General features: G+C 34.9%; 1 protein-coding gene across 2 annotated transcripts in view; it reads right to left on the bottom strand.

Moving 5' to 3' along the window:
* LOC123527721 (DNA-directed RNA polymerase, mitochondrial-like) overlaps window positions 1-22,871 on the bottom strand; it is a 74,955-nt gene extending 52,084 nt beyond the window's left edge. For both annotated transcript variants that reach the window (XM_045307360.2, XM_045307361.2), the window contains exons 1-10: window positions 22,731-22,871; window positions 13,693-13,818; window positions 11,508-12,672; window positions 10,978-11,149; window positions 10,285-10,425; window positions 8,646-8,756; window positions 7,980-8,141; window positions 2,046-2,114; window positions 889-996; window positions 55-198 (exon numbers count right to left, since the gene is read on the bottom strand). In XM_045307360.2, the coding sequence (XP_045163295.2) occupies window positions 55-198; window positions 889-996; window positions 2,046-2,114; window positions 7,980-8,141; window positions 8,646-8,756; window positions 10,285-10,425; window positions 10,978-11,149; window positions 11,508-12,672; window positions 13,693-13,818; window positions 22,731-22,830 (2,298 nt within the window). In that variant the 5' untranslated portion in view covers window positions 22,831-22,871. The remainder of the gene's footprint in view (window positions 1-54; window positions 199-888; window positions 997-2,045; window positions 2,115-7,979; window positions 8,142-8,645; window positions 8,757-10,284; window positions 10,426-10,977; window positions 11,150-11,507; window positions 12,673-13,692; window positions 13,819-22,730) is intronic.
* Window positions 22,872-27,117: the final 4,246 nt, after the last annotated feature.

Raw genomic sequence — 27,117 nt, 5'->3', positions numbered from 1 at the left:
ACTCGAAACAGACCGACTTATTATTGCTATGAAGAATTCATACACAACTAATACCTTCCTTTTATCCAAATTTGTGTTTGTTTTGAAGATAGAATTAAGGGTCACAAGTCCATCTAATTCTCTCCCAAATTGTTCTTCAGCAGCCTTCATAATTTCCTCTTTCGACATGCCACATGTAAATGGATTTACTTCTACTTTCTGAAATAAACACATTCACTATAAAGATAGAAGATCAAATATGATATCACTAATTCATCGTCACTATACACTAGCTGACATTTGAAACTAACAACAGCTGTCCATAAGACAGCATGCTCGACTTTTCTTAGTGCTTGACTCTGAATTAGAGCTTTGCCAGTAAAAACTTTATAAAACTTTAACCAAAAAATGCTAAGTTAAAAGGGGCATAACTCTGTCAAAATTCAAATCAGAGCAATGGGGATTGTTTCTCCTGGTGTAGACTTTGATAGTAAATCAATATTTTAAGTTTCAAATCAAAAGGTTTGATAGTTAGGGAGATATCTGACTTCATCAAAAACTTTAACCAAAAATTTCTAAATTAAAAAGGGGCATAACTCTGTCAAAATTCAAACACAGTTATGGGGATTGTTTCTCCTGGTGAAGACTCTTTGATAGTAAATAACTATTTTAAGTTTCAAATCAAAAGCTTTGATAGTAACAAGACTCTTTGACAGTAAAATTTTAACAACCATTTTAAGTTTCAAGTCAAAAGCTTTGATAGTAACAGAGATATTTGACTTTATCAAAAACTTAAACCAACAGCAACGGAGACGCTGGGGTGAATGCAACAGCTCTACTTTTTCTTCAAAAAGTCGAGCTAAAAATAGACAAATTTGTCTTAGAAGAATTGTGGAAGAACTAATTTACCTCTTCCGCTGGTAACATTTCATTTAGAGGCTCCACAAGGGGTCCATCATACTTCACATTCACGACGGGTGGGTTAGGTTCAAAGTCTGGAACAACTTCTGTCAGTATCTGAATCAGAAAAGAAAAAGTAATACCGGTAAACAAAATTGTTTTCTCAAAACCTCGGCATACAGTTATATACACAAACCATAAATGAAAGGCTGAAACATACAAAATAAGTGATACAACACTAAGTCAAGCACATTTTGACAACCTTTTATTTTTTGACTAAGTCAAGGGCCAGAACTCTTTCAAAGTTAAAATCCCTAAAAAAAAAACTCAGGTGCAAAAATTCACATGCTGGATAGTATTCCTACATGGTTTCATGACTCTAGGTGAATTTGTTTTTAAGATATATGCAACACAAGCACTTTATATGTGCATTTTTCACTAAGTCAAGGACCAAAACTCTAAACAGAACACCAGGTGCGCAACGTCACATGTTTTATATAACAATGCCTCTAAATAAATACTTTTTGAGATACATGTTGACACAAACTTGTATCCCATTTATGCATATTTTTGACAATCAAGGACCATAACTCTGGTCTGATAAAATTCCAGAGCAAAATCCCAGGTGCACAACTTCACAGGCTGAATAATATTACTATGATGTTTCATGACCCTATATCATTTTTGAGATATGTGCAACACAATATTTACACTCTATTTATGCAATTTTTTTGTCAAGGGCTATAACTCTAGTCTGACTGAGTGATATCTCTAACAAAACCCAACATGCACAACTTCACATGCTGAATAATCTACCAGTAATGTTTCATAATACACGGTCAAATACTTTTTGAGATACATGTGACACAAACTTAGGCCATTTTAATGCCTATTTTTGAAGTCGAGGGCCATAACTCTGGTCTGACTGTGAGATCCAAATGAAAACCCCTGGTGCACTGACTCCTGTGCTGAATAACAATCCTGCGAGGTTTGATGACTCTGGGTCAAATGATTTTTGAGATATAAATGACACAAATTCAGACTGACAGACAGATGGACAGACAAGGGCAACTCTAAGTGCTTTACTCCCTCTTTTTTCTTTTTGGAGGGTTGGGGGGAAACAAGTATCTGAATGCCAAGGACGTACGTGTAAGGTAAAGCCATACCTGATAAACTCTGGACCTCTCATTGTACTGGAAGGTACACTGGTTGAAAATATCCTTCACGTCAAGACCCTGCAAACATAAACCTGATATAAAAACAACTACAACATACACTGGGGGCCTCTGTGGCTGAGTGGTTACTGTCGCTGACTTCAATTCACTTGCCCCTCATTGATGTTGGTTCGAGCCTCACTCGGGGTGTTGAATTCTTCATGTGAGGAAGCCATCCAGCTGGCTTACGGAAGGTGGGCGGTTCTACCCAGGTGCCCGCTCATGATGAAATAATGCAGGGAGGGGCACCTGGGATCTTCCTCCACCATCAATGCTGGAAAGCCACCATATCACCTATAATTGTGTCAGTGAAACGTTAAACCCAACAAAATAAATAAATAAATACAACATACACAAGTCAGACCTGGCAGAATACCAAGGCTAGGAGTTAGAAGCCTTGCAGTTGGAATGGTCTGATTCTTGTCGCTAGGTAAGGCAAATACTCTCTGGGATTATACAGGGCAAGGTGTCAAAAGCCACTGGTCATCCATTTTGATTTACTTAGGAAAGTTGTCAGCTATTTGATATATGTAGGAAAGTTGTCAGTTAACTGATATTTGTAGGAAAGTTGTCAGTTAACTGATATTTGTAGGAAAGTTGTCAGTTAATTCATATATGTAGGAAAGCTGTCAGTTACTTGATATATGTAGGAAAGTTGTCAGTTATTTGATATATGTAGGAAAGTTGTCAGTTATTTGATATATGTAGGAAAGTTGTCAGTTAATTGATATATGTAGGAAAGTTGTCAGTTATTTGATATATGTAGGAAAGTTGTCAGTTAATTGATATATGTAGGAAAGTTGTCAGTACCACAGTAATAAACCCCCTTAAGTACCACAGTAATAAACCCCTTAAACGCCGGGTCCTACCTGGCTGATATTGCGGTGGTAAAGCAATTAAGCATATTTAGAGAGTAGGCTGGGCTTATCTGACAGATGATGGGTGATAACACTGAAACTTTATCTCTAGTAAACAGAGCCACATGTGCTTTTGTATATTTTTCAGATCTGAATAAATTGTAGTAAATACTCATCTACAAATTAAAAAGCCTATGTATCTACAAGGGTATCTACAAATATTTTCCATTGTTGAAATACTAATAATTTACATGACTGGATGAAGTTAAGAAGTTTAAACTTAACTTTGCTTTTGTATCAGTATCAGAGCAATGATACACAGGAATTAGCATTTCATGTAATAAATATTAAAATGTGGAAATATTTTTGCTTACTTACACAATTCTTTGAAACATATTCCATAGAATTTTTGAATCTCTCAGAGTTATAACAATATATGTCAGTATGTGTATTGCATAATGAATGTTTGAATATTTGTTTTTACATCTCCCAGAAATTGAATTTTGAAACTACTGGCTCTGATATCCATATTTAATATGCATGTAAATACTAACAAACTGCACTAAAAACATACACCTGGTGACTAAATATCCTAGGAATGTTTTAGTTCAGCTTATCACAGTGACCAGAATACCCCCATTTTATAAAGTAGGGTACTCAGAGAAATCAGACCTGCTAATTTTACTAGTACTTATTTCAGTATACCAAAAATACTCATCTGGTTGTAAGAGCTATATATTTTAACTGTAACAGTTTCAAATTATACAGTTACTGTTCATTTGTTTGAAGTAGGTCAACACTGAAGGAAGTCAAATTACCTTCTAACCTAATGGGTCAACCAATGTTTTGGGAACTAGATATAAATCACTTTTATCTACAGCTTTCAGGTGGCGTAGCTAATTACTGTAATGTGTGCAATACAGGGATGCTGGGGATTATAACTCTTGATAATTGAGTGGAACAAATGTAGAATATGTGAACAATGTGATATAATATGTGCTCAACATTTTGAAGGTTAAATCAGAAAGTGAATTATCATTTATGGAATAAATCTAGCTTGTTTATAGAAAAAGCAGAAGATTTTATTTCTTTTCTTTATCTAAATGCTGAATGGAGTTATTTTTTCATCTCCCGCCATCTGTCAGATAAAGATGTTACTCATGTAAACTTCCCTATTCTGTTATTGGCTGAAAGGGAGGTCATAACCTTTATGTGGGCTGGCTATAGCAAGTAGAGGTAAATTTGAATTTCTAGCAGACAACAAAAAACTTTTTTTCAGAAAGGCAGTAATTACTTGATAAAAATTTACAAAATTTTATACACTGAATTCTGTCATACTAGAGAACATATGTTCCAAATTTCAAAAAATAAAGTTCAATAAAAATAGAGATATTTAGAAAAAATGTAACAGTTTTCTGTTGTTCACAGCACTGTGTTCAGCTGAAAAGTAGACATTTTCTGAGCTTGTCTGCCTTTTATACTTTTACCCTGGTGTTTAAATACCACAGTAATATACCCCTTAAGTACCACAGTAATATACCCCTTTAAATACCAGAGTAATTTACCACTAACATTACCCTGATGTACCAACACTTACATTACCCTTATATACTAAGAGTAATAAATCCCTAATATCCCTGGGTATATACCCATACATATATAAGGGTATATCACTCTGCTATATAAAGGGTATATTACTGTGGTATTTAAAGGTAATGTAAGGGGTATAATACTCTGCTATATAAAGGGTATATTACTATGGTATTTAAGGGTAATGTAAGGGGTATAATACTCTGCTATATAAAGGGTATATTACTGTGGTATTTAAAGGTAATGTAAGGGGTATAATACTCTGCTATATAAAGGGTATATTACTGTGGTATTTAAAGGTAATGTAAGGGGTATAATACTCTGCTATATAAAGGGTATATTACTATGGTATTTAAAGGTAATGTAAGGGGTATAATACTCTGCTATATAAAGGGTATATTACTATGTACGGGGTATAAAACTCTGCTATATAAAGGGTATATTACTGTGGTATTTAAAGGTAATGTAAGGGGTATAATACTCTGCTTTATAAAGGGTATATAAAGGGTATATTACTATGGTATTTAAGGGTAATGTACGGGGTATAATACTCTGCTTTATAAAGGGTATATTACTGTGGTATTTAAAGGTAATGTAAGGGGTATAATACTCTGCTATATAAAGGGTATATTACTGTGGTATTTAAAGGTAATGTAAGGGGTATAATACTCTGCTATATAAAGGGTATATTACTGTGGTATTTAAAGGTAATGTAAGGGGTATAATACTCTGCTATATAAAGGGTATATTACTGTGGTATTTAAAGGTAATGTAAGGGGTATAATACTCTGCTATATAAAGGGTATATTACTGTGGTATTTAAAGGTAATGTAAGGGGTATAATACTCTGCTATATAAAGGGTATATTACTGTGGTATTTAAGGGTAATGTAAGGGGTATAATACTCTGCTATATAAAGGGTATATTACTGTGGTATTTAAGGGTAATGTAAGGGGTATAATACTCTGCTATATAAAGGGTATATTACTGTGGTATTTAAGGGCAATGTACGGGGTATAATACTCTGCTATATAAAGGGTATATTACTGTGGTATTTAAGGGCAATGTACGGGGTATAATACTCTGCTATATAAAGGGTATATTACTGTGGTATTTAAGGGCAATGTACGGGGTATAATACTCTGCTATATAAAGGGTATATTACTGTGGTATTTAAGGGCAATGTACGGGGTATAATACTCTGCTATATAAAGGGTATATTACTGTGGTATTTAAGGGCAATGTACGGGGTATAATACTCTGCTATATAAAGGGTATATTACTGTGGTATTTAAGGGCAATGTACGGGGTATAATACTCTGCTATATAAAGGGTATATTACTGTGGTATTTAAGGGCAATGTACGGGGTATAATACTCTGCTATATAAAGGGTATATTACTGTGGTATTTAAGGGCAATGTACGGGGTATAATACTCTGCTATATAAAGGGTATATTACTGTGGTATTTAAGGGCAATGTACGGGGTATAATACTCTGCTATATAAAGGGTATATTACTGTGGTATTTAAGGGCAATGTACGGGGTATAATACTCTGCTATATAAAGGGTATATTACTGTGGTATTTAAGGGCAATGTACGGGGTATAATACTCTGCTATATAAAGGGTATATTACTGTGGTATTTAAGGGCAATGTACGGGGTATAATACTCTGCTATATAAAGGGTATATTACTGTGGTATTTAAGGGCAATGTACGGGGTATAATACTCTGCTATATAAAGGGTATATTACTGTGGTATTTAAGGGCAATGTACGGGGTATAATACTCTGCTATATAAAGGGTATATTACTGTGGTATTTAAGGGCAATGTACGGGGTATAATACTCTGCTATATAAAGGGTATATTACTGTGGTATTTAAGGGCAATGTACGGGGTATAATACTCTGCTATATAAAGGGTATATTACTGTGGTATTTAAGGGCAATGTACGGGGTATAATACTCTGCTATATAAAGGGTATATTACTGTGGTATTTAAGGGCAATGTACGGGGTATAATACTCTGCTATATAAAGGGTATATTACTGTGGTATTTAAGGGCAATGTAAGGGGTATAATACTCTGCTATATAAAGGGTATATTACTGTGGTATTTAAGGGCAATGTAAGGGGTATAATACTCTGCTATATAAAGGGTATATTACTGTGGTATTTAAGGGCAATGTAAGGGGTATAATACTCTGCTATATAAAGGGTATATTACTGTGGTATTTAAGGGCAATGTAAGGGGTATATCACTCTGCTATATAAAGGGTATATTACTGTGGTATTTAAGGGTAATGTAAGGGGTATAATACTCTGCTATATAAAGGGTATATTACTGTGGTATTTAAGGGTAATGTAAGGGGTATAATACTCTGCTATATAAAGGGTATATTACTGTGGTATTTAAGGGTAATGTAAGGGGTATATCACTCTGCTATATAAAGGGTATATTACTGTGGTATTTAAGGGTAATGTAAGGGGTATATCACTCTGCTATATAAAGGGTATATTACTGTGGTATTTAAGGGTAATGTAAGGGGTATATCACTCTGCTATATAAAGGGTATATTACTGTGGTATTTAAGGGTAATGTAAGGGGTATAATACTCTGCTATATAAAGGGTATATTACTGTGGTATTTAAGGGTAATGTAAGGGGTATAATACTCTGCTATATAAAGGGTATATTACTGTGGTATTTAAGGGTAATGTAAGGGGTATATCACTCTGCTATATAAAGGGTATATTACTGTGGTATTTAAGGGTAATGTAAGGGGTATATCACTCTGCTATATAAAGGGTATATTACTGTGGTATTTAAGGGTAATGTAAGGGGTATATCACTCTGCTATATAAAGGGTATATTACTGTGGTATTTAAGGGTAATGTAAGGGGTATATCACTCTGCTATATAAAGGGTATATTACTGTGGTATTTAAGGGTAATGTAAGGGGTATATCACTCTGCTATATAAAGGGTATATTACTGTGGTATTTAAGGGTAATGTAAGGGGTATAATACTCTGCTATATAAAGGGTATATTACTGTGGTATTTAAGGGTAATGTAAGGGGTATAATACTCTGCTATATAAAGGGTATATTACTATGGTATTTAAAGGTAATGTAAGGGGTATAATACTCTGCTATATAAAGGGTATATTACTATGGTATTTAAGGGTAATGTAAGGGGTATAAAACTCTGCTATATAAAGGGTATATTACTATGGTACAATAGCAATGTTTCGCACAATCAGGCTTGGCAATGAGTTACCTAGACAAACTTTTTTACAGACAGACAGCACCTAATCAATATGTCTCCTCTATGCCATATAGGAGATATAAAGATGTTATACCACTTGCCGAACTACATCAAGGGTTTTCCAAAGAATGGAACAGCAGAGTCACAGAGTGTCGGAACTAAATTTACTTACCTCATTGATCATATCTTTCACAATAAAGGAGGCTAACATCAGATCATAATCCGATGCCTTCCCTATACATGATAAACATAACATGTACGTCTCCAAGTCTGGGTCTAAACCATCCTCACGAATGTACGAAAACACTTCTCGAACTTTGTAAAGGTCTTTGTCCTTGAAGAAAAAATATATAGCGTCTTTTTACAGTAGCTGACAAAACATAACTGATGTCAGTGTGTGTTTTTTTTTCACGATAAGCGAGACACGCTGTAGCAGATGGTTCCTTGTTTCTTCTTTATTCAGGAATTTAATACCTATTATCACTGCTATTGTCACCTGGTCTGTTTAGTTTTCTACCAATGATATTTACTGTTATGCATGATTACAGCGAAACAAGTGTATCAACAGTGATTTCCTACCTTCAAAAATGCCTGACACAAATATGTAGTTAAAATGGAAATTTTGACTATACAAAAATTTTGAAGTGCATTCTGGCTGTTAGTTAAAATGGAAATTTTGACTATACAAAAATACTGAAGTGCATTCTGGCTGTTAGTTAAAATGGAAATTTTGACTATACAAAAATATTGAAGTGCATTCTGGCTGTTAATACATGTATATAATATTTTTCAAGACTGAATTTTTCAGAACCATTCCATGGTTACAATGGTTACTAACCTCTTTTCCTAGTCCTCTCAGAATTATATTGTAGATTCTCACATCATTCACTTTGTACTCGGGGTTGTCTTTTGCTCGGTACATTTTTATATCTTCTAGAGCTCTGTTTGTCTTCAAAGAAAACTCAATGATTAATTATATTTCTAAATAAATATATTGTCAAGATCAAAGGCCATTATAGTAAGATTGGAGACCAGTATCAAATTTCTAGCATTTGACTGATTGGTTTAAAGCTCAGTCTTGAAAAAGACCAACCGCAAGATTTCATTTTGAGACCGGCCAATTTATAATCTTGAAGCCAGGATGTTGAAATCTCAAATCCCATTTGAACATCATAAATTCATTTAACAAGAGCTGTCCATAAGACAGCTTATGCTAGACTATTCCATAAATATTAAAATATCTATAGTTTCAATCCCGTATCTGCATTAGTTTTGGAGATAGTTACTTGCACACAAAACTTTATTAAACCAGGATTTAAGTCCAAAAAGGGGCATACTTTAACCAAAAAACATGTCAGAGTTATGGGACTTGATGCTATCACCTAGATTTATAACCCAAAAGACACATGTGAAGTTTCAATTCAATATTGCATTAGTTTTTGAGATAGTAACTTGCATGTAAAACTTTAACCAAGATTTTCTAAGTCCAAAGTGGGCATAATTTGGCCAAAATACATGTATGTTAGAGTTACGGGACTTGATCTAGCGAGGCTGGACCCAGAAAAAGAAAAAATAGTTTTAAAGCTATATTCCTTTAAATGATAGCCATATGTTTTTGCATGCAAATCTTTAAACAAGATGTGATGCCGACGCCAACACTGGCGCCGATGCCTGGGTGAGAATAGCTAGCTAAAAATGGTGACGTAATAAATTATTTCTTCTAGAGCTACCAATAAAGGTAATTTATACATTCAGATGCTGCCATGAGGCTAGAAAGATTTAGATCATAACCTTTGGCCTTCCTGAAACAAGCATGACCTTGACCTTTGACCTAGCGACCTGGGTTTTGCAGTGCACCTGCACGTCATCTTGATGAGGATAACGCTGCTAGGTTTCTTGAAATTTTCCCAATGGTTATAATGATATGGAGCAGATTATCTGACCTTTGACCTCTACATGTTGCTTTAACCTTGGATCCAGTGACCTGTGATATTTCCCATAATGCTGTGTTTTAGAAATTCATTCCAGTGGTTGTGGATATGGTGGATACTGAGCAGACAAATTTAGGTTATTTAATCTTTGACATCTATATCTTCCCTTGACCTTGTACATAATGACCCAGGTCATAACCTTCCTACCCATAACAAGAGCTGTCACAGGGGACAGTGTGCTCGACTATTTCGACGCTGGATGGTGAAACTGGGCACATCTGAGGAAGCTGGAGATGTCAATGGAGTGTTTAATGACTCCAATGTGGATGAAGATATTGGACAATAACTTAACTGTGTGTCAAATGTATTTAGCAATAACAAAGACAGAGATAAAGTGTATAAAAACATTAAATAAAAGTGAAATACTTCATGGCTTTAGTAACAGAAATTCATGTATAGTTTCCATATACCTTGTATTTGGGAGGTATATTATAACAGAAATGCATAGCTTAACAGATGATATGAAGAAAACAAGTATATACTTACAATTCCACAAAAGACACAGGCCTGTACGTACGACAGAAGATCTTGATTGAACATTTCTTGTTTTGTATGAAGTATCAAATCATCGTCAACCTTCATGTGTTGCAAATTATCCTTTCTCTGTTTTTCACGTTTCTTCTGCGCCTTTAAAATATCACCCTAGGTTTTATTGATAGTACAACATTTACATAAAATTTACAAAGAAACCCTGAAAACCCCTTCCCCATCCCTCCTTCACAGAGGTTTCCTTGAATTTGTTTTGTTTTATTGGAAGTAGAGTCACACCCACACAATTCAGGTCATATGGCTAGTTTAAGAGGAATCCTTTAAAATCCAAAATATTTACCCCTTACCATGCTGGACATGACTGAGTCTCCCTTTGGGACAAGTGTAGATCATGATCAGCCTGTACATAATCTGTGCAGTCTGATCATGATCTGCACTGTACGCCATTCAGTCAGTATCTCTTTGGTAAGCACTCCTTTTAACAGTTAATGGTACTGTCCAAACTGTAAGATGGACAAGTTCATTATAGAAATTTAGCAGGGTAAGGGATGTCTTTTAAGCACTAATACATTGCAGGAATTCTGAAGCGAAATATTTAGATCAAATTGGCAAAAATTAACAAAAATGAATCCCTCACAAACATGTATTATTATAAATTGAGAGGGCAAAATGTTCATAAAAATTTCTTACCTTTTTTGTTAAGGTTCCCTCTATAGGTCTAACATCCTGTGCCCAGTCAGGGACAACATAATCTTGCTGAAGATCTCCTTCGATTGTCATGTCCTCGTGAAACACGTCCTGCAGCATCTCAAGTTTGCCCATCTCCTCCACACTTAACACATGAACGTCTTTCTTCTTCTTTCTGAAAAACATTCAATATAAGTTACATGATAGATGTGTCAGGGGGACAAAGCAGTACCAAGGTAAATCACCTGATCTTTTCCCTCTAGGGAAAAAAATCAGGTACGCATGCACATACTGATGTTATAATTTGACATGAGATATTGTCAAGTCATAGCGTATAGGCAGTATTTCACACAAAACTTAACCAGGCAACGCCAACGCCAATGCCAGTGATGGCAATAACTCCTAATTTTTTCTCTCAAAAAAAACTGATGAGCCAAAAAGTGGACTTCAAAAAGAAGCTGCAGACTCAAATAAACTTGAAGCTTTCTTAAAAATCAAGTAAAATATAAACCTGTGCATAGACCAATAGTTACCTGATAGCTTTTATCACAGCCCATTCAGCGTCAGGCAACCTGTCTGCTTTGCAGTTTTCACTTTTCTCTGTATCAGCCAAATGATCTTCCTCTATGTCACTTACATTTTCATCAATATCACCTTCTTGACAAACAGATTCTTCTGTCTCTACAAGATCTTTATCCAAATATCCCTCAAACAAAGTCTCTGAGCTCAATAATTCCGAACTTTCTTCTGGTTTATAAGAAAACATACACTTGGCCTCTTTGAGACCTTCATCAAACGTTGTTACATTTAAGTTAGATAAAGGCTTTGAGCCGTCATATAACTCATTAAGTAGTCTTAAAGTCCTTGGTGTTTCAATCATTTTATTGCCATGATTTTTCAACTTTTCCTTCTTTTCATGAATTTTCTTACTTTTTCTTCCATACACTTCATGAAACATTGCCTTCTGTCTCCTCTTTTTAGTCCCTTTCTTTAATTTAGCATCTCCTTTATCAACTTTTTGTTTTTGTTTAATAATTTTTATAACCTCTTTCTGACTATCAGTTAGTTCAGTTTCCCCCTTTTCATGATTTGCTTTTTGGAAGTCTTTTAATATCACAGTCATTTTATCACTCATGTCACTTACATGTCTTTCTCCTAGTCCTGTTTTATCTTTCGTCAATTTACTGACTGTGTCAAATTCCTGTTGTCTTAATTTTTTTTCATTTTTTATCACAGACGTGTGTTGTGCATTTGATGCTATTTCTGTATAAAGTGGTTTAGCACTTTTTTCATAAACATCTGTTCTCTTTTTCCCATAAAATTCATCTAGAGTTTCAAAGTAATTTAAATCATTACTTTCACGGAATACTGGATTGTCCGAATTTTTATAATTAATAGACTGGTTTTGTTCCTTAATTATATTTCTCTGATCACGTTTATTCAGACCTTGGAACCTTGTCTGGGTTTCAGACTGCGCTCCTACATCACCAACTGCATTCTGTATATTACCCAGTCCTCGTAAATCCTGTGTACCAGTCTGATGACATGTATTTTTGTCTGTTGTTTGTTGAGCCAGTCTAAGATTATCTTTATTCAGTCTGTGGTATTCTGTTCTCACACACGGAGAAACCTCAAAATCTAGTTGTTGTGTTCTTTTTCCACTTGAGCTTGACAATTGATGAAACCTGGCATCTACCACTAAAAAAAATTATTTGAACTTGTTGAAAGCAAGACTATCAAGATAATTGCAAAATTCTTAATTATTGTGAAATAATTTGACTTCATGGCCATGAAATTCTTTACTTTCGGCTAAAATAGCTATTTCTCAATTGCTTAGGGTCACCAATTTAAATGTCAGTTCTCATTTTATTATTTTTATAAAAACTGAATTTTATTTCTTTGTTTGGATACAATTCCAAGGAATACTGCAGCCTCGATATCCCGTAAAGCTAGATGCTAAAAATAATTAGTTCACAGTATCCAAGATCAAAGTTGCTTAAAAATGTGTTGATATATGCAGGGAATATAGAAGTGTACTAATCTGGTACTTGCGAAATTAAAATGAAAAGTTCAAAGTACAAGTTGACTGAGACGAATAATAAGCATTTTTAATTGACCATATTGGTAACTGTTCTACTTTTGATAAACCAGGCAGTAAAAGCTATTGTCTTTTTGGGAAAGCTTGGGGTTATTTTTGCACATGTATGTTGAACTTGATAAGTACTGCCAGCAATATTAATATTCACTGCATGTACTGCCTAATTTGGAAATCTATAATTAGAAACTAATTATGATTGCACAAATTATTTGAAATACAAGTTGCTGGAATTTTTAAATGGATTTTTGATTTCCCTTGACTCGGCAAGTTATCAACTGTGAATACAATATGTAAGTTTCATTTCTGTTTAGCGGGAAAAAAAAGTTTATCTGTTTTTGTACAAAATGCAAATAAAGAAATACCCAGAATGCTTATTAACCTTTACCCTGCTAAATTTCTAAAATGGATTGGTCCATTATTCAATTTTGACAGTACCACTTCTTCAACAAAGGGGTGTTCACTGAAAATTTACCGACTGAATAGCGAACAGTGCAGACCATCTGCACTGGTCACAAAAGCAGAATTACTTGCCACCAGCAAGCTAAAGTTTAATGGTTTCTCTGTACTTCTGATTACAACTAACAACAGGAACTAGGGTATAATTTCTGACCAACACTTACTTCTAACTAACTGCTGGTGTAACTCCTCTAGATCTGGAAGCTGTTTCTTCTTTTTCTTCCAGCGGCGTTTCTTAAAGAATTTCAAATGATGCTCAAACTTTGTTTGTGTTGAATATTCTCTGAAACCTGTATAAAGAAAAACATAAGTAAAGTATAAACTAGAACTACTGTGTCCATAGGACATTGATGCCCCAACATACTGCGCCATCCTCTAAACATCAAAGTTTTCAGTAGAGACCATCTTCACAAGAAGGATGTTTGACTAAAAGTTTGAAGCAATTGTATTCTCGTAAGGTTGTTCATCTGAGAAACTTTGAATCCATTCCTTCTGAAGGTGTATGAGGAGTTGAACACACCTTATTTCTTCACTATGGCCTATTTTGTGAAATTAAGACAGGGCATTCTTTCTGGAAAAGATAAGCATTATTTATGGTCTTCTTCACATCATGGTCCTTCATCTGTGAAACTTTCAAATCAGGGTTTTTTCTTGCTGTTTTGGGAACATAGCCTATACCCCCAAAATTGGGAATTCTGATGAGTAAATGTTCCAGATTGGGAAATATTAATCCCATAGGGTAACGTAAGGATGTGTTTAAGCACTTTCTCATACACTTGTTTCACATTGTACAACCTCTTTAACATACTGCCATTACAAAATTGTCCATAATTTGGTCAATGTTTGTGCAATTTTGATGATTTTCTTTTTTAGAATGTAGATTGGGAATTTTTGCACTCATTTTTGGAGAAAAAAACATACTTTTTGGCATTGGGAATATAGCCCAATAATGGCTATAAAAAAGGCCAAAACAAACCCTGCAAATATATCCTTTCAATAGTTTTTTAAGGAGTTTCAAAATATACAGACAGATATACTGACAGCAGCAACACTGTATGCCCCCAACATAAATGTGGGATCATAAAAAGAGCAGTAAAATGACAGCATGCTCGACGATTTGAAGCCCTTCCACCTAATACTAGCTTAAATACTTAAAAGCTTCAGCAAATCAGTTGAAAAAGTGGCATAATTTTGCAAAAACATTAATAAGCTAGAGCCTGGTAGAGTTACAAAACTTGCCATGTGAGGTCATCCCATGATGTGAAAGATGGAGAATCTAAAGAATTTTGTCAAGTAGGTCCTAAAAAACATTTTTTAATGTTAAAATTCTATGTTGAAAAAGTGCATAATTTTAACCAAAAAAAAAGCTGTACATAGATATGTTAATGTAACTTGCCCTGTGATATCATCTCATGAAGCCAAAGACATATGTGAAGTTTTTAAGCATTTTGCCTAGTAATTTTAGAGAAACCTGCTTATATTATGCAGAACTTTGAACCAACTTTTTCTAAGTTAAAAAGGGGCATTATTTTGACAAAATAAAAGCTACAGTTGAGTTATGCTACTTGCCCTGTGAGGTCATTTAAAAGCGATGAGTCTAATAGTTTCCAAGAAAACTGCATACATGCAGTGAATTTTAGGCTGTTTTGGGGGCCGAAATCCGGCGCTATTCCCCTGTCCAAAAAGTATGTTGTTTTCCCCTATTTCTAAAATAACTTCCCCTCATAACTGCTGTAGTGGCCGAGAGGGCAAAAGTGCTGGTTCAGAATACTCCATTTTTTCAGGGCGCGTGTTCGCTCCCCACTACAGGTGATAATTTTTTTCTTTTCTTTTTTTTTTAATGTAATATTTTCATATTCTTTTTAACGATACAATCTGAAGATAAAAAAGCATTAAAAAAAAATAAGACTGTCCATAGCTGGGAGTGAACCTGCGCCCTGACAAAAAAACAGCACCTTTACCCTCTCGGCCACTGTGGCAGTTGACTTTTAATAGCGAGTATTTCTATTATAACCACTGATATCGTCTGTGTCCCATCTCTGTTAGTAAATTTCTGTACGCAACATCAAGCTCGGATCTATTCTCGTATTCATTGGACAAGCAAGTTGTGCTGAAATGCTTGGAGTAAGTTGTCTTGTTTTTCTGAGTATTGATAGAATATGGGAGTGTTTTTAAACATGTTGAAATTGTAACAAAAGTTATTGCATGATCAAGACATGTGCTCAGTTTGTTTTAAAAGGTGAAAATATATTGGCTGAAGGTTGGCAGGGGCAGATTGGGAGGGGTGCTGACCCCCAAGTGTTTGTGTAATTCCAAACCGTTTTTAGCATTAATTATTATTATCAGGACTGAAGTTACAAGTGGTATTCCTTAGGGTAGCGTTCTTGGACCTACCTTATATATTATATCAATGACATTGAAGAAGCTATAGAAGGCACTATACATTTGTTTGCAGTTGATACTAAACTATTTAACATTGCTTACACTAGAACTGATACTGACACTATTTAGTTGGACACTGACAAATTATGTACATGGTGTGATACTTGGCTGCTGAAATTTAATGTAGATAAATGTACAACTCTCCACTATGGGACCTATCCTAACACTACTTATCAACTTACTGATAATAATGTCGGGATTGGTATTAAAAATGAAACAAAAGAACAAGACCTCGGTATTACTTTTGATACAGATCTGAAATTTAGGCAACACATATTAAGTGATTGTATAAACAAGGGTAATAAAATTGCTGCATTGGTTAGAAGAACATTTCTTCATGTTACAGTTAAAACCTTCCGCAAATTATACAAAAGTTTAATAAGACTGCACCTTGAATATGGATACAAAGGACATAAATGTTATTGAATCAGTTCAGAAACGTGCTACTAAGCTAGTTAAAGAAGTGAGACATTTATCATATGAACAACGTCTAAAAATACTGAAAATTCCAACCTTTGCTTATCGGAGGTTTCGTGGTGATATGATAGAGGTATACAAATTACTTCATAATAAGGAGGATATAGACAGGGCTCTCGCGAGTGGGCGACTTGAGCGAAATAGGCGCTTTGGAACTTCAAACTTCGCTCAAAACTAACCTCAAAGCGAAATGCAAGTCGCCTGATTTTCTTTGATATCCGCATTCGCTAATTACCGCCACCCGGACTGTTGACAATTTGCACGGTGTCAAATGAGTGTTGAATACACAGAGACACACGCCGAAAGCATAATTTAAGCTCCGCCTACTTCAGGTACTTGCGAGATTTTCCCGAGAAGTGTGAAAGCGAATCAAATTATCAGATACACCAGAGTCGATTGTGTTTAGCCAATTAGCGCCGCGGTTACGTCTTTGACATTTTGGGTTTAATTGTCAACATGTTCGAGTGCAAAAAATGTTTTTATAAAGAAACTGCTGATTAACCATGCGATTAAATGGAATATTGTACACAGCTATTTGTTATCTATGGTAAAAGAATGACATGTATGTTGTATTACCTAAGTTAAATTGATTTTTCCATCAATGAATTGATTTGAATACGTATTTCTAGTTTACACAGGAGGTGGTGACTCGGTGTTAATAATAAAGATATCAAAAATCGGCGGGTTAGATTAACAGCATCGGCTTGAATTTTGAAAACGACTTTTTTCAGAATTTTGTAATGAAACAATAACCACTGTATGGGAAATGACCTAACTAAGAAAATGAATGGTCACTTCAATGTTTTTTATTTAGAAACAAGAAAATTACAGCCACCTTTCGTATCACTCAACAGCATTGCGGTAGGAAAAGTCTTCCCACTTCTCTCTAAAGTCTAGAGACCGTACCATAGCTCTTCGCATACTTCGATTTTTCAAACTAAAGTGATTTTTACAAATGCACCGGTTACGATAAAAAATGTAAACAAAAGACTCCGTCCATAATCTTTGAAATGTATGAATGACACTCGATCTTAGTTATAATACTGATTGACAGTGAATGCTAAAGACTCCATGTGTTGCAGAAAGGTATTTAGTTTGTAACTGTAATTTCCCATTAATTGAAATTTTCTCAAAACTGGTAAAATAATTACTTATATTTGGACAAAGCTCACGGTCTTTTCCGTGACAGCTGCTAAAAGGGCAAATATAAAAGATTCAGTGTAAGTTATATTTCACTGGTACTACCAGTCAGTAAGTTCATACTCTGAACAACACATCAGAGAAATTCGGGGAGATTTGACCGATTATGTCGTTTGCAGCATTAGATTATATTTTTTCTTTACACGGAAATTGCCGTTAGGTAACAAAGCGAATACGCCGATAATCCGGAGTCACCGATTATTGTTCAGTTCAGGCAATGTGATCCAGGCAATTAAACTGCTTAGTTATTAGTTGCTGTTGTGATAGTGAAGTGGTAGAGTGTCTGCCTTAAGTGTGAGAGGTCCTGGGTTCGAGTCCCAGTTAGGGCTTCACTTTTTGCATTCTGCTAAAGCATAGTTTTGCTGTTAATAGACTGTTCCAGATGTTCTAATTTTTTAGCACACAGTATCATGGATCAGTATTGAGCAATCGAGATCAAAGTTGAATGTTAAACCAAATGCACCCATTTAGTAAATATTCACTATATTATGTCCCTTTGATGTTTATGCTCTCCATGTTCGAGAAGAGTTACATTTCCTTGATCACAAAAATTTCTTTAACAATAAAATATTAAATGCTCATAACTCCACACTTCTAGTTAAAATAGAGTCTATATTTCTGTTTTTGAGAAATATATGGACATTTGTCTTCATTTCAAAGCTTTTTAACTTCAAACCTATGATTTGAAAAACTTAGGTACTATCTCTATAAAGTCTCCTCACTTCTCCCTAAATCAGTTGGAGGGAGAAGTGACTTCTCCCAAAAAACTGGACCTAGCTAGACCCCTGATAGATCACTTTAGTATTCTTTGAATTAAATGAAAACTCTAGTACCAGAGTCATGAATTTAAACTGAAATCCAAATCCTGTAAAAAGGAAATTAGCAAACACTTCTGCAGATTATTTCAGAATGGGATGGACTCTCAAAAATTATTATATCTCAAAAATTATTCTTGATATCGACATTATGGATAAAATCCCGTTTTCCGGTATTAACCACCAATAAACGCCCTTTCCTGGTTTTACGGTGAGGGGGGTATCGGCCATTACACTACATGGCGGTAGTTTTTAGAATAACCTTTTTTTCAAGTTTTAAACAAAGAAAATGAATAAAAAAGTATTGCAGATTATCATTAAACACTGTTGTAATTAAGATGTAGCAAAAAATATCCTCAAAGTTTACTTTATTTTTGAAATTTTATATTTTATTCTACACTGCCGCTTCTGTGGCTCGATACCAAAGGTGTGAAATTATTCGCATTTTTTAAGGTAAACAGATTATTTTTGCAAAAGAGATGTTGCCGAGGTCGTAGAATAGTATCCTTGTGTTTCCCCAATTCGTGCCCTCTCCTCAATTTGTGACGTCACTATTTTTCCGATTTAAAACACGTGCTGAACTGTATGACAAACGAATTTTATACCATGTTTTTGCTCATGCATTGCTGACTTTAAATACCAAGAAAAATGTGGGAAAAGCACTTAAAAATGTTTAAAAGAATGATTACCTTTAAAAACTTTTCCTAAATATCTCCAAAATTTCCATTATAAACCTTAAATTTGCATAAATCCAGCTATTTTTTACCATCTAGCAGACGCCATCAGTATCATGGAGGCGCGCTTGAAAATTTTGTACCGGTACACAGAACTGAATTTACAGTTACGTTCACTACCTCTATTCCATCACTGGGCAACATGTCAATTTTTTAAATTCCAGGCTCAATTAACGTCCAATTAACATCATTTTATGACTGCATTGTAACTGGTTGGTTTGAAAAAAAATATTTATAGTTACTTTCCCAAATTGCAATAAAATGTGAAACAGATAACTTAAAAAATATGAACTCTAAATTTTAACACTGTAAATGTTTATAAACAGTTAGAATTTGAACATACTTTTACCACTAACAGTTGGGGTTACGTTTCCTGATTTTTTGGTTATTTTTATGCTCTAAATTTATACACTAATCTTCATTAAGTCACTAAAATTGTTGAGTAATTGGCAATAATAGGAGATGAAATCACATACTTTGATAGAAAAGGAATTACATTAATGGAATTGAACTGTAAATTAGTATTCACCATAACAACTTTGACCCAAATGAGCAGCCAATCAAAAGTCACGAATTGAGGACACAGCTTCTAGGAGAAGCAGATCACTGCATGTATACAAATCAGGTATGTGGATTTTTTGCAAATGCTGCAGTTTACAGGGTTTTTAGGGTTTGTTGACTTCTGTTAATAGTTTATCTGTTGTTTGGTGTAATTAAAGTAACAAGTACTTGTCAGGTGTACTGCGCATGCGCAAAAATGGAAGCTAAAGGTCACGAAATGGGGACACAACAGGATATTTTACCGTTCATCTGTAATGTCGCGGTACTTGACATTCGACGTTACGACATTAAACAAGAAACAACACAACAGTGTATTTCTTATCTTTACCACAATATTTCATGTCATATGCATCAATAACTGTGTGAAAAAGAATAAGATATCATTCAAGAAACATCCATGTGTACTTCCAACAACCATAGTTGGCCATTGTTATCATGTGACGTCACATCACTAATGTCGCGGTATAGGTCAACAATTGTGTCAATCAAACTATCATAGGTTAAAAAACACTAAATATAATTCAAACATTGAAAAGCTATCTAAGTCAAACTAACAGGAACACTCAAAAGTCATTAAATGCCAATTTAAACGTTTTATATTATCTGTTTACATTGGCACTATCGAAAATATTATCCTCTGGGCAGCGGACACACCAGATATTTTGCAAGTAAATCACAAGGTCGCAGGCGTGGTCATAATGTAGCGGAGCCTAAGAATCGTACTATTACTTAATATTTTCTATTTGATAGTTATCTAACATGTTGAAATGCACTGCTCAGTATCATGGGTGTATTTTAAGGAGATGGTCAGGGGCCCCCATCCCTTCCTCCTCCTTAAAATCCGTCGAGTGAATACGTTTTGATGTTTCGCCTGATACCGATATTTCGTTAATTTTGTGTAGCTGCGGTATGTTACGTAAAATTTTGTGTTCTCTAACCTATAGGTGGGACTTAATTTGCATAATTAATGAGGACAAATGCCGATCAGCTGGTAGACAAACTTATAAACATTGCAAATATTTGCTTAATTCATGGATTTTTGCAATAAATATGTGAAAAATACGATTTTAATAAATATTGACAGATATTTAACAATGTAACTGCAGGTAGAAACATTTTCCGCCAGCATGAGTAAAATTGGCCACGAACTTCCCCGGTAAACACCACGTAGGTGGCGCAACTCAAATACCGCGAAATTAGTGATGACGCGAGATTAGTGATGTTGAGTATTCCATTGTGAGAAAGTAAGAACTTTCCTAAATCCTTATCTTCTGGCAAAAATAATCGCTAATATTGTACACGGTTTTTATATCGGTAAATCTCGCCAGCCAAAACAAATACAGATAAATTAGAAAAATTACAGCATAGAGCCTTGAGGATCGTCTATAATGATTTTGACTCATCATACAGTGAACTCCTCAATAGAGTGAATATGCCAACACTACACCTTGGCAGATTAAGAACTTTAGCCATTGAAACTTTTAAATGTTTGTACAACCTCTCACCACCATATCTACATGATTTAGTCACTTTCAAAAACTCTAAATACTCTTGTAGGTACAGCAACACAGTTGAAATCCCAAACGTAAGAACAACTACCTACGGTAAGAGATCTTTCCGGTTTGAGGCGACCCAGGTCTGGAACAGTCTGCCAAAGAACATACGCCAAGTAGATAACTACAAGGAGTTTGTTAGGCTGATCCGGACATGGGTCGGACCAAGCTGCAAATGTTCAATGTGCCACTAGTTATTTACCCCTGTATTTCCCATCCTCAGTTACATTTCATCTTGATGCCCTATTGCATGCTTCCTTTTTTGCTTGCTTTTTAGTCCTCTTGTTGCTATTTATTTTTATATCTTTTCAATTTTCAGTTCCAGTTTTGGTTAGCTAGTCAGCATGCCAATAGACTATGTATTTTTAACCTTGTTTTACAATGATTCAGTCTTTAGCTCCAGCTTTTGTCAGCTAGTTTGCATGCCGCTGGACTATACTGTATCTTGACTCTCTGTGAGATAGTTGCTGATCAGTTCTTCACAAATCTAATTTGAGGGGATATTTGATTTCTTAAGACTATTTTTCTTCCCTGTCGCACTTTTGTGCTGGTTTTGCAATTTCAGTTTCTTATTTACATGTAGTTTTATAGCAGTTTTTAGGCCATTGGTCAGGATCAGCAGCTCTCCCACAGATTTTTAAAATTTTAAATGTGCTTTAAATGTGCTTAAATGTGCTATATTTCATGTGCTTTTAGATTATATGTGTATACTTATTATATGTGTGGGCAAGTGCATACATGTATGTATGCTCGTAAATATGTATATGTATGTTATGTAATGTATATATGTGCATGCGTATGTATGTGTATGGGTGTACGTGTAGATATGTATATGGAAATAGTGTCGAAAATGATTAATTTTAATAGTATATTATCTTACTTTGGACCCTTACTTTGCTTGTCATTGTTTGTTTTTTAAAACCATATGTAATGTTTTAAATATGTATATGTATTTTATAATCATAACTTAATCTTTTAGTTACAGGCTGTTTGTTATATTTATTTGCTTCTTATGTCTTTGTTAAATAGTCGGCAAATAGCTTATTACTAATGCTAATGTTATATTGTTAAAACATCCGACTCAAAATAAAGATTCTTGTATCTTGTATCTTGTATCTTGCCCCCTATTTACGGAAATACCGGAAAACGGGATTTATCCTTAATGTCGATATGGTCAATTGTTTGTGCACCATTGATCAACATTTTCAAGAGCAAACTCAATACGTACAAGGGAAATGCCAAGTATACCACCCATAAGGAACAGAATTGGGTTCAAATCCACGAGTGGCTGATAGAAGACTTATGTCTTGCGACCCTACCAACAGATGTAAAATGCAAAGCAAAACATTTCTGTAGCAATGCTCAAGATTGGGCCAGAAAGGCAAGTCACTGGCTAAATTTACTGGTTAACTTGACATACCATTCCTTAGAAGAAGACAAGACTCACAAACGGTGTGTCTCTCTATACTTCTAATCGACGACACAGTAAATCGCCCAGCAACACGCAAAATTTGAGACATTTTTGACAGTTTCAAAAGCACGTTTTAGGAATGACCTTGACCTCACGTCTAACAATAATCCTACCAGATTTTTATGCCGTTCTCTTTACCGTACACAGGTATTGGTAATTTCAATAAGGTTACAACACACTAAATAGCTGTTCTTCGATATTCTATATAAAATTTACATATTTCCAATGGCCGCATCACACATCAGGACCCATTTTAATTGTCTGTATAAACTTACATTTTCTTGAAGAATATTGTCAGTGCTGAATAAAATTCAAAAGAAAAGTGGGCAAGAAAAATATTTTCAGTCAAACGTGCAAACTGCAAAATCAGCTAAAAATGAGGTCCCAAATTGTAGTGTATGATTTAAGTTCATTTTTTTTTGGCTTCTTCTGCTTTCTAATTATGCATATCAGCTTCTTTCCTCTTTCCCCAGTTTCAAAGTTCGACTTTGTGTCGATGATACGTACTGCGGATTACCTTAATTATTATTAACTAAATCTCATATTCAAAATTCTTGCAGTAAGACCTCGACAAGATCTGGGAGAAACATGGGACTTGAAATTAACTCTTCAAAATGCAAATTCTTACACATTACTAGAGATAAAACTGTCATTAAAAATAAATACTGCCTTTATGACCAAGTCTTAGAAGCTGTCCCTCATGAAAAATATCTTGGGCTAGATCTCTCTTCGGACATAAACTATAATACAGTTCAAGAATAACAACAAATACTTATAAAACTATTGTATTCATAAAATGAAACATCACCGCAGACTATGAAAAAGTAAAAGAACTGGCATACAAGGCATAGGCCCGACTCCACCTTGAATACGCTTCTACCATCGGGAGACCTTATTGCAAGACAAATAATAACAAGGTTGAAATGGTTCAGAGTCGCGCATCGGTGAAGCGTATAATTATTTTCTCTTTCGAGTGGTAAAGACATGCATGAAGATCTGGTCTTTAGAACACCGGCAATAAGACTTAGACTCATATTGTTTTACAAAATCTACCTCTAACTGGTAGCAATCAGCCTCAATTTTACATGCAAACACCAATCAGACTAATGAAGCATATGCATCAACTATTACTTAGACAGCTGCGCATGTTACCTTTTATTATCACAAGTATTTATTTTTCCCACATAATATTACATTTCATGACCAATCCTACCTAACACTGACCTATTAAAAACAGAACAAGAATAAATATCAAACAAAGAATGCCACGTTCCAAAAATGCAGCCTCCCCAAAACGAAACCCACAGCACGCAGATGTGCACACTTCAAACACACACACGTACATACAAAGCAAACACACAAGGACAAAACAAACAAATAAACGAACACAGTGGGGCTATAGTAAAGATTCAGTTGAAGTAAAGTGTTAAATGCTTTTATCTATTACCAAACATTTTTTATAACTGACTGGAATACTTTCAATCAAGTCTCACTGTACATGACAATATTTATTTCCTGATACTATAACTTACTTTCACTCTTTTTTATTAACATTTCGGACGTGCTCTAAAATCCTCATGTTACAAGTACAAAAAAAAACAATTTAGAGACATACGCAGATGTGTTCATACGGCGGTGCACATGGAGCCTTCAATGTTTGATATTTGTCCTTGATTTTTTTCAATGATACACTAGCGTGTAATTCCATGATAAGCGGCGTATGATCCCCAATTAAAAATAATGAACTAAATCTAATTTATTTCTAAATGTTCCATATATGCAGTAGAACTGGACTGTAGACTATTTCTTATTTTTAAAACTACTGACTTTGAGAATGTTGAATTGAAGTGAACATTTGATAGAAAGATAGATGAACTTGATATATGACTGAAGAGAATTTTAAAAAAAGGAAAGATAAACTGTAAAAAGATTTTAGAACTGATGATAATTTGAAGAAATTGATATTATCTACATCGAGAGAGAAATATATATTTGTTAGAAATTGAAGGAATTGATATTATCTACATCGAGAGGAAATATATATTTGTTAGAAATTGTCACAAAATAAACTTTGAAAGAATTATATTGACTATAAACGTGTGTGGAATTGAAAAAAAAAGTCATGCAATTTGTAAACGAGACAGAAAGAATTATGCTTGCTAGAGAATTATGCGAATCAGAGGTACTAGAATTTATAAAAAATAATTTAATTTAAAGATAAATGTACTAATGAAACTTTATTAATACAAGTGACTGGTGTGATTGAAAAGGTGAAATATATTTTATTGAAAGTTGTCAGATTACCTAATACATCTCTATGTCCACGTTTCTTATCAAAGTTTTGCCTGTGCTTTGCTATATGTCCGTAGCATTGGATTATTTAAGAGTTCAAGAGACACCTGGACCAATCAATGAACATTATTTGGTCAAGTGATATCTTCAAAATGTCACAGAAACTTTAATTTCAAATATGTCAAGACTACATTAACAAAATATAAATATAATTTGATAAACTTATACAGGATTATTATTCAGTAAATCAGTTTGTTGCATAATGTCACATGCCTCTTTATATAATATCAAATCGTATGTCTACGCATTTAAAGTTGTCTATTTCTTTAACTTTGTCTATCGGTTACATATGCAAATTCATGCCGCTGTTGGGTCTTAATTTTTGGTCCGCATTCTGGGAACGTGTTTTTTTATGGGGATGTGGTTTACAAACTTCGTAAGATTTTGGGTCATGGCAATTTTCCAATTGTATTTAGTACAGTCATTAAACGTTTTATTAAAAGAGGTTATGACCCAACTGTTTTGAGACACACCGCATGTTTGGTGTTCAGCCCTTTTACAGTTGGACACTACGCTTTCCTCTTTGATTGTGTCTGATGGAACAGGTGGAGGATTCTAGCTATTTTGATTTCCGTCTTCTGGCCTGTTTCGTCGGGCCCTTAAGGGTGTTTCCCTTGTTGCTCTGTCTTCTGCAAAGGCATTGAGTATATGCGTTTTAGGTTCTTAAGGATTATATTTATATATATATATATATACAAGAGAACTTTTGTGTTTTACATTACATGCCTTCTGTTGCCTTTGCGTATGTTAGGGTTTCACCTGACTGGGATAACTTTTATTAACACTGTCCTGTGACTTTGGAACATGGTGGGGGTAAGAGTGAGGTTAGGTGCACCATAAACCGGTTTAAACTCCCCAGTGGTGGTTTTGCCACTGACCGTTCCAAGGCGGTGCCCCACTGAATTCCTTTGTTTGTTTGTTTTGTCCTTGAATGTTTGCTTTGTGTGTGTGGTGTGCGTGTGAATGATCGTGTGCGCGTTTGGGGAGGCTGCGTTTTTAGAACGCGGCTTTCCCTGTTGGGTATTCTTCCTTGTTTTTCTGCGAATGTCTCTAAATTATTTTTAGCACTTGTAACATTGCTCACCTCGGGGCTAGAGGGCGTGGACAGTAGCATGTTTTCCACTACCGTCAATGAACAGGCTCAGTCAAACCAAGCCTGCAACATTTTTACTTTTTGTCGTGTTGAGCGACCTGTGGAGTTTCCACTTTTTCTCTTCTTTTGAAGAACAAGAATGAAATCACCACGTTCCAGAAACTTTGCCTCCCAAGAGCGCAACTCACAGCACTCACAGCAGGTGAACATGCACCCCCTCCCCCACGCACACGCACACGCACACGCACACGCACACACACACACACACACACACACACTCACGATAGACGATATCAAATGATAAACTTATTAGCCATGAAAACAACATCATTTTTTCTAAACATAGGGCATGGGCAATGTTGCATTTTCCTTTACTGCTCACGAACAGACTCAATCAAACCGAGTCTGCAATTTTCACTGTTTGCCTTGTTCTCGGAGCTTCCGATGAATCTACTTTCCAGATTTTATAACTGGTTCTTTGGGATTATGGAGTACATGCAGTTTTTATGATTAGATGATTTTCCGACTATAAACACATAATTAAAAATCTATGTCTAGGCAGTGAGCCAGGAGATTTCTGTCTTCATTAGCACAGTTTGGGCTAAAGATTTTCAGAGGATGGTGCCAATAATCAGGCGGCATTGTTTATTAGAAAGTTAGTCAACCACATATTTGTATAAATAAGTGGTTTTAATAGTAGCTTATTAACAAACTTAATTGTAACAGACTGAACATATTTCAGCTCTGACCGGGAATCGAATCCGGTACTCATACATAATGCGGAAACTACCACGTCGTTATCAATGCTAACTCGTATAGCAAAGCAGTATAAGTGCACCCTTAAACTTAACAATACCACATACACTCCCTCCATTTTAGACGTCCTTGAAG

The sequence above is a fragment of the Mercenaria mercenaria genome, chromosome 14 (genome assembly GCF_021730395.1).
Source record: "Mercenaria mercenaria strain notata chromosome 14, MADL_Memer_1, whole genome shotgun sequence".
NCBI classification, from domain to species: domain Eukaryota; kingdom Metazoa; phylum Mollusca; class Bivalvia; order Venerida; family Veneridae; genus Mercenaria; species Mercenaria mercenaria.
Note: the sequence above shows the minus strand (reverse complement) of the source record. Positions and strands in the feature narration are given on the sequence as shown.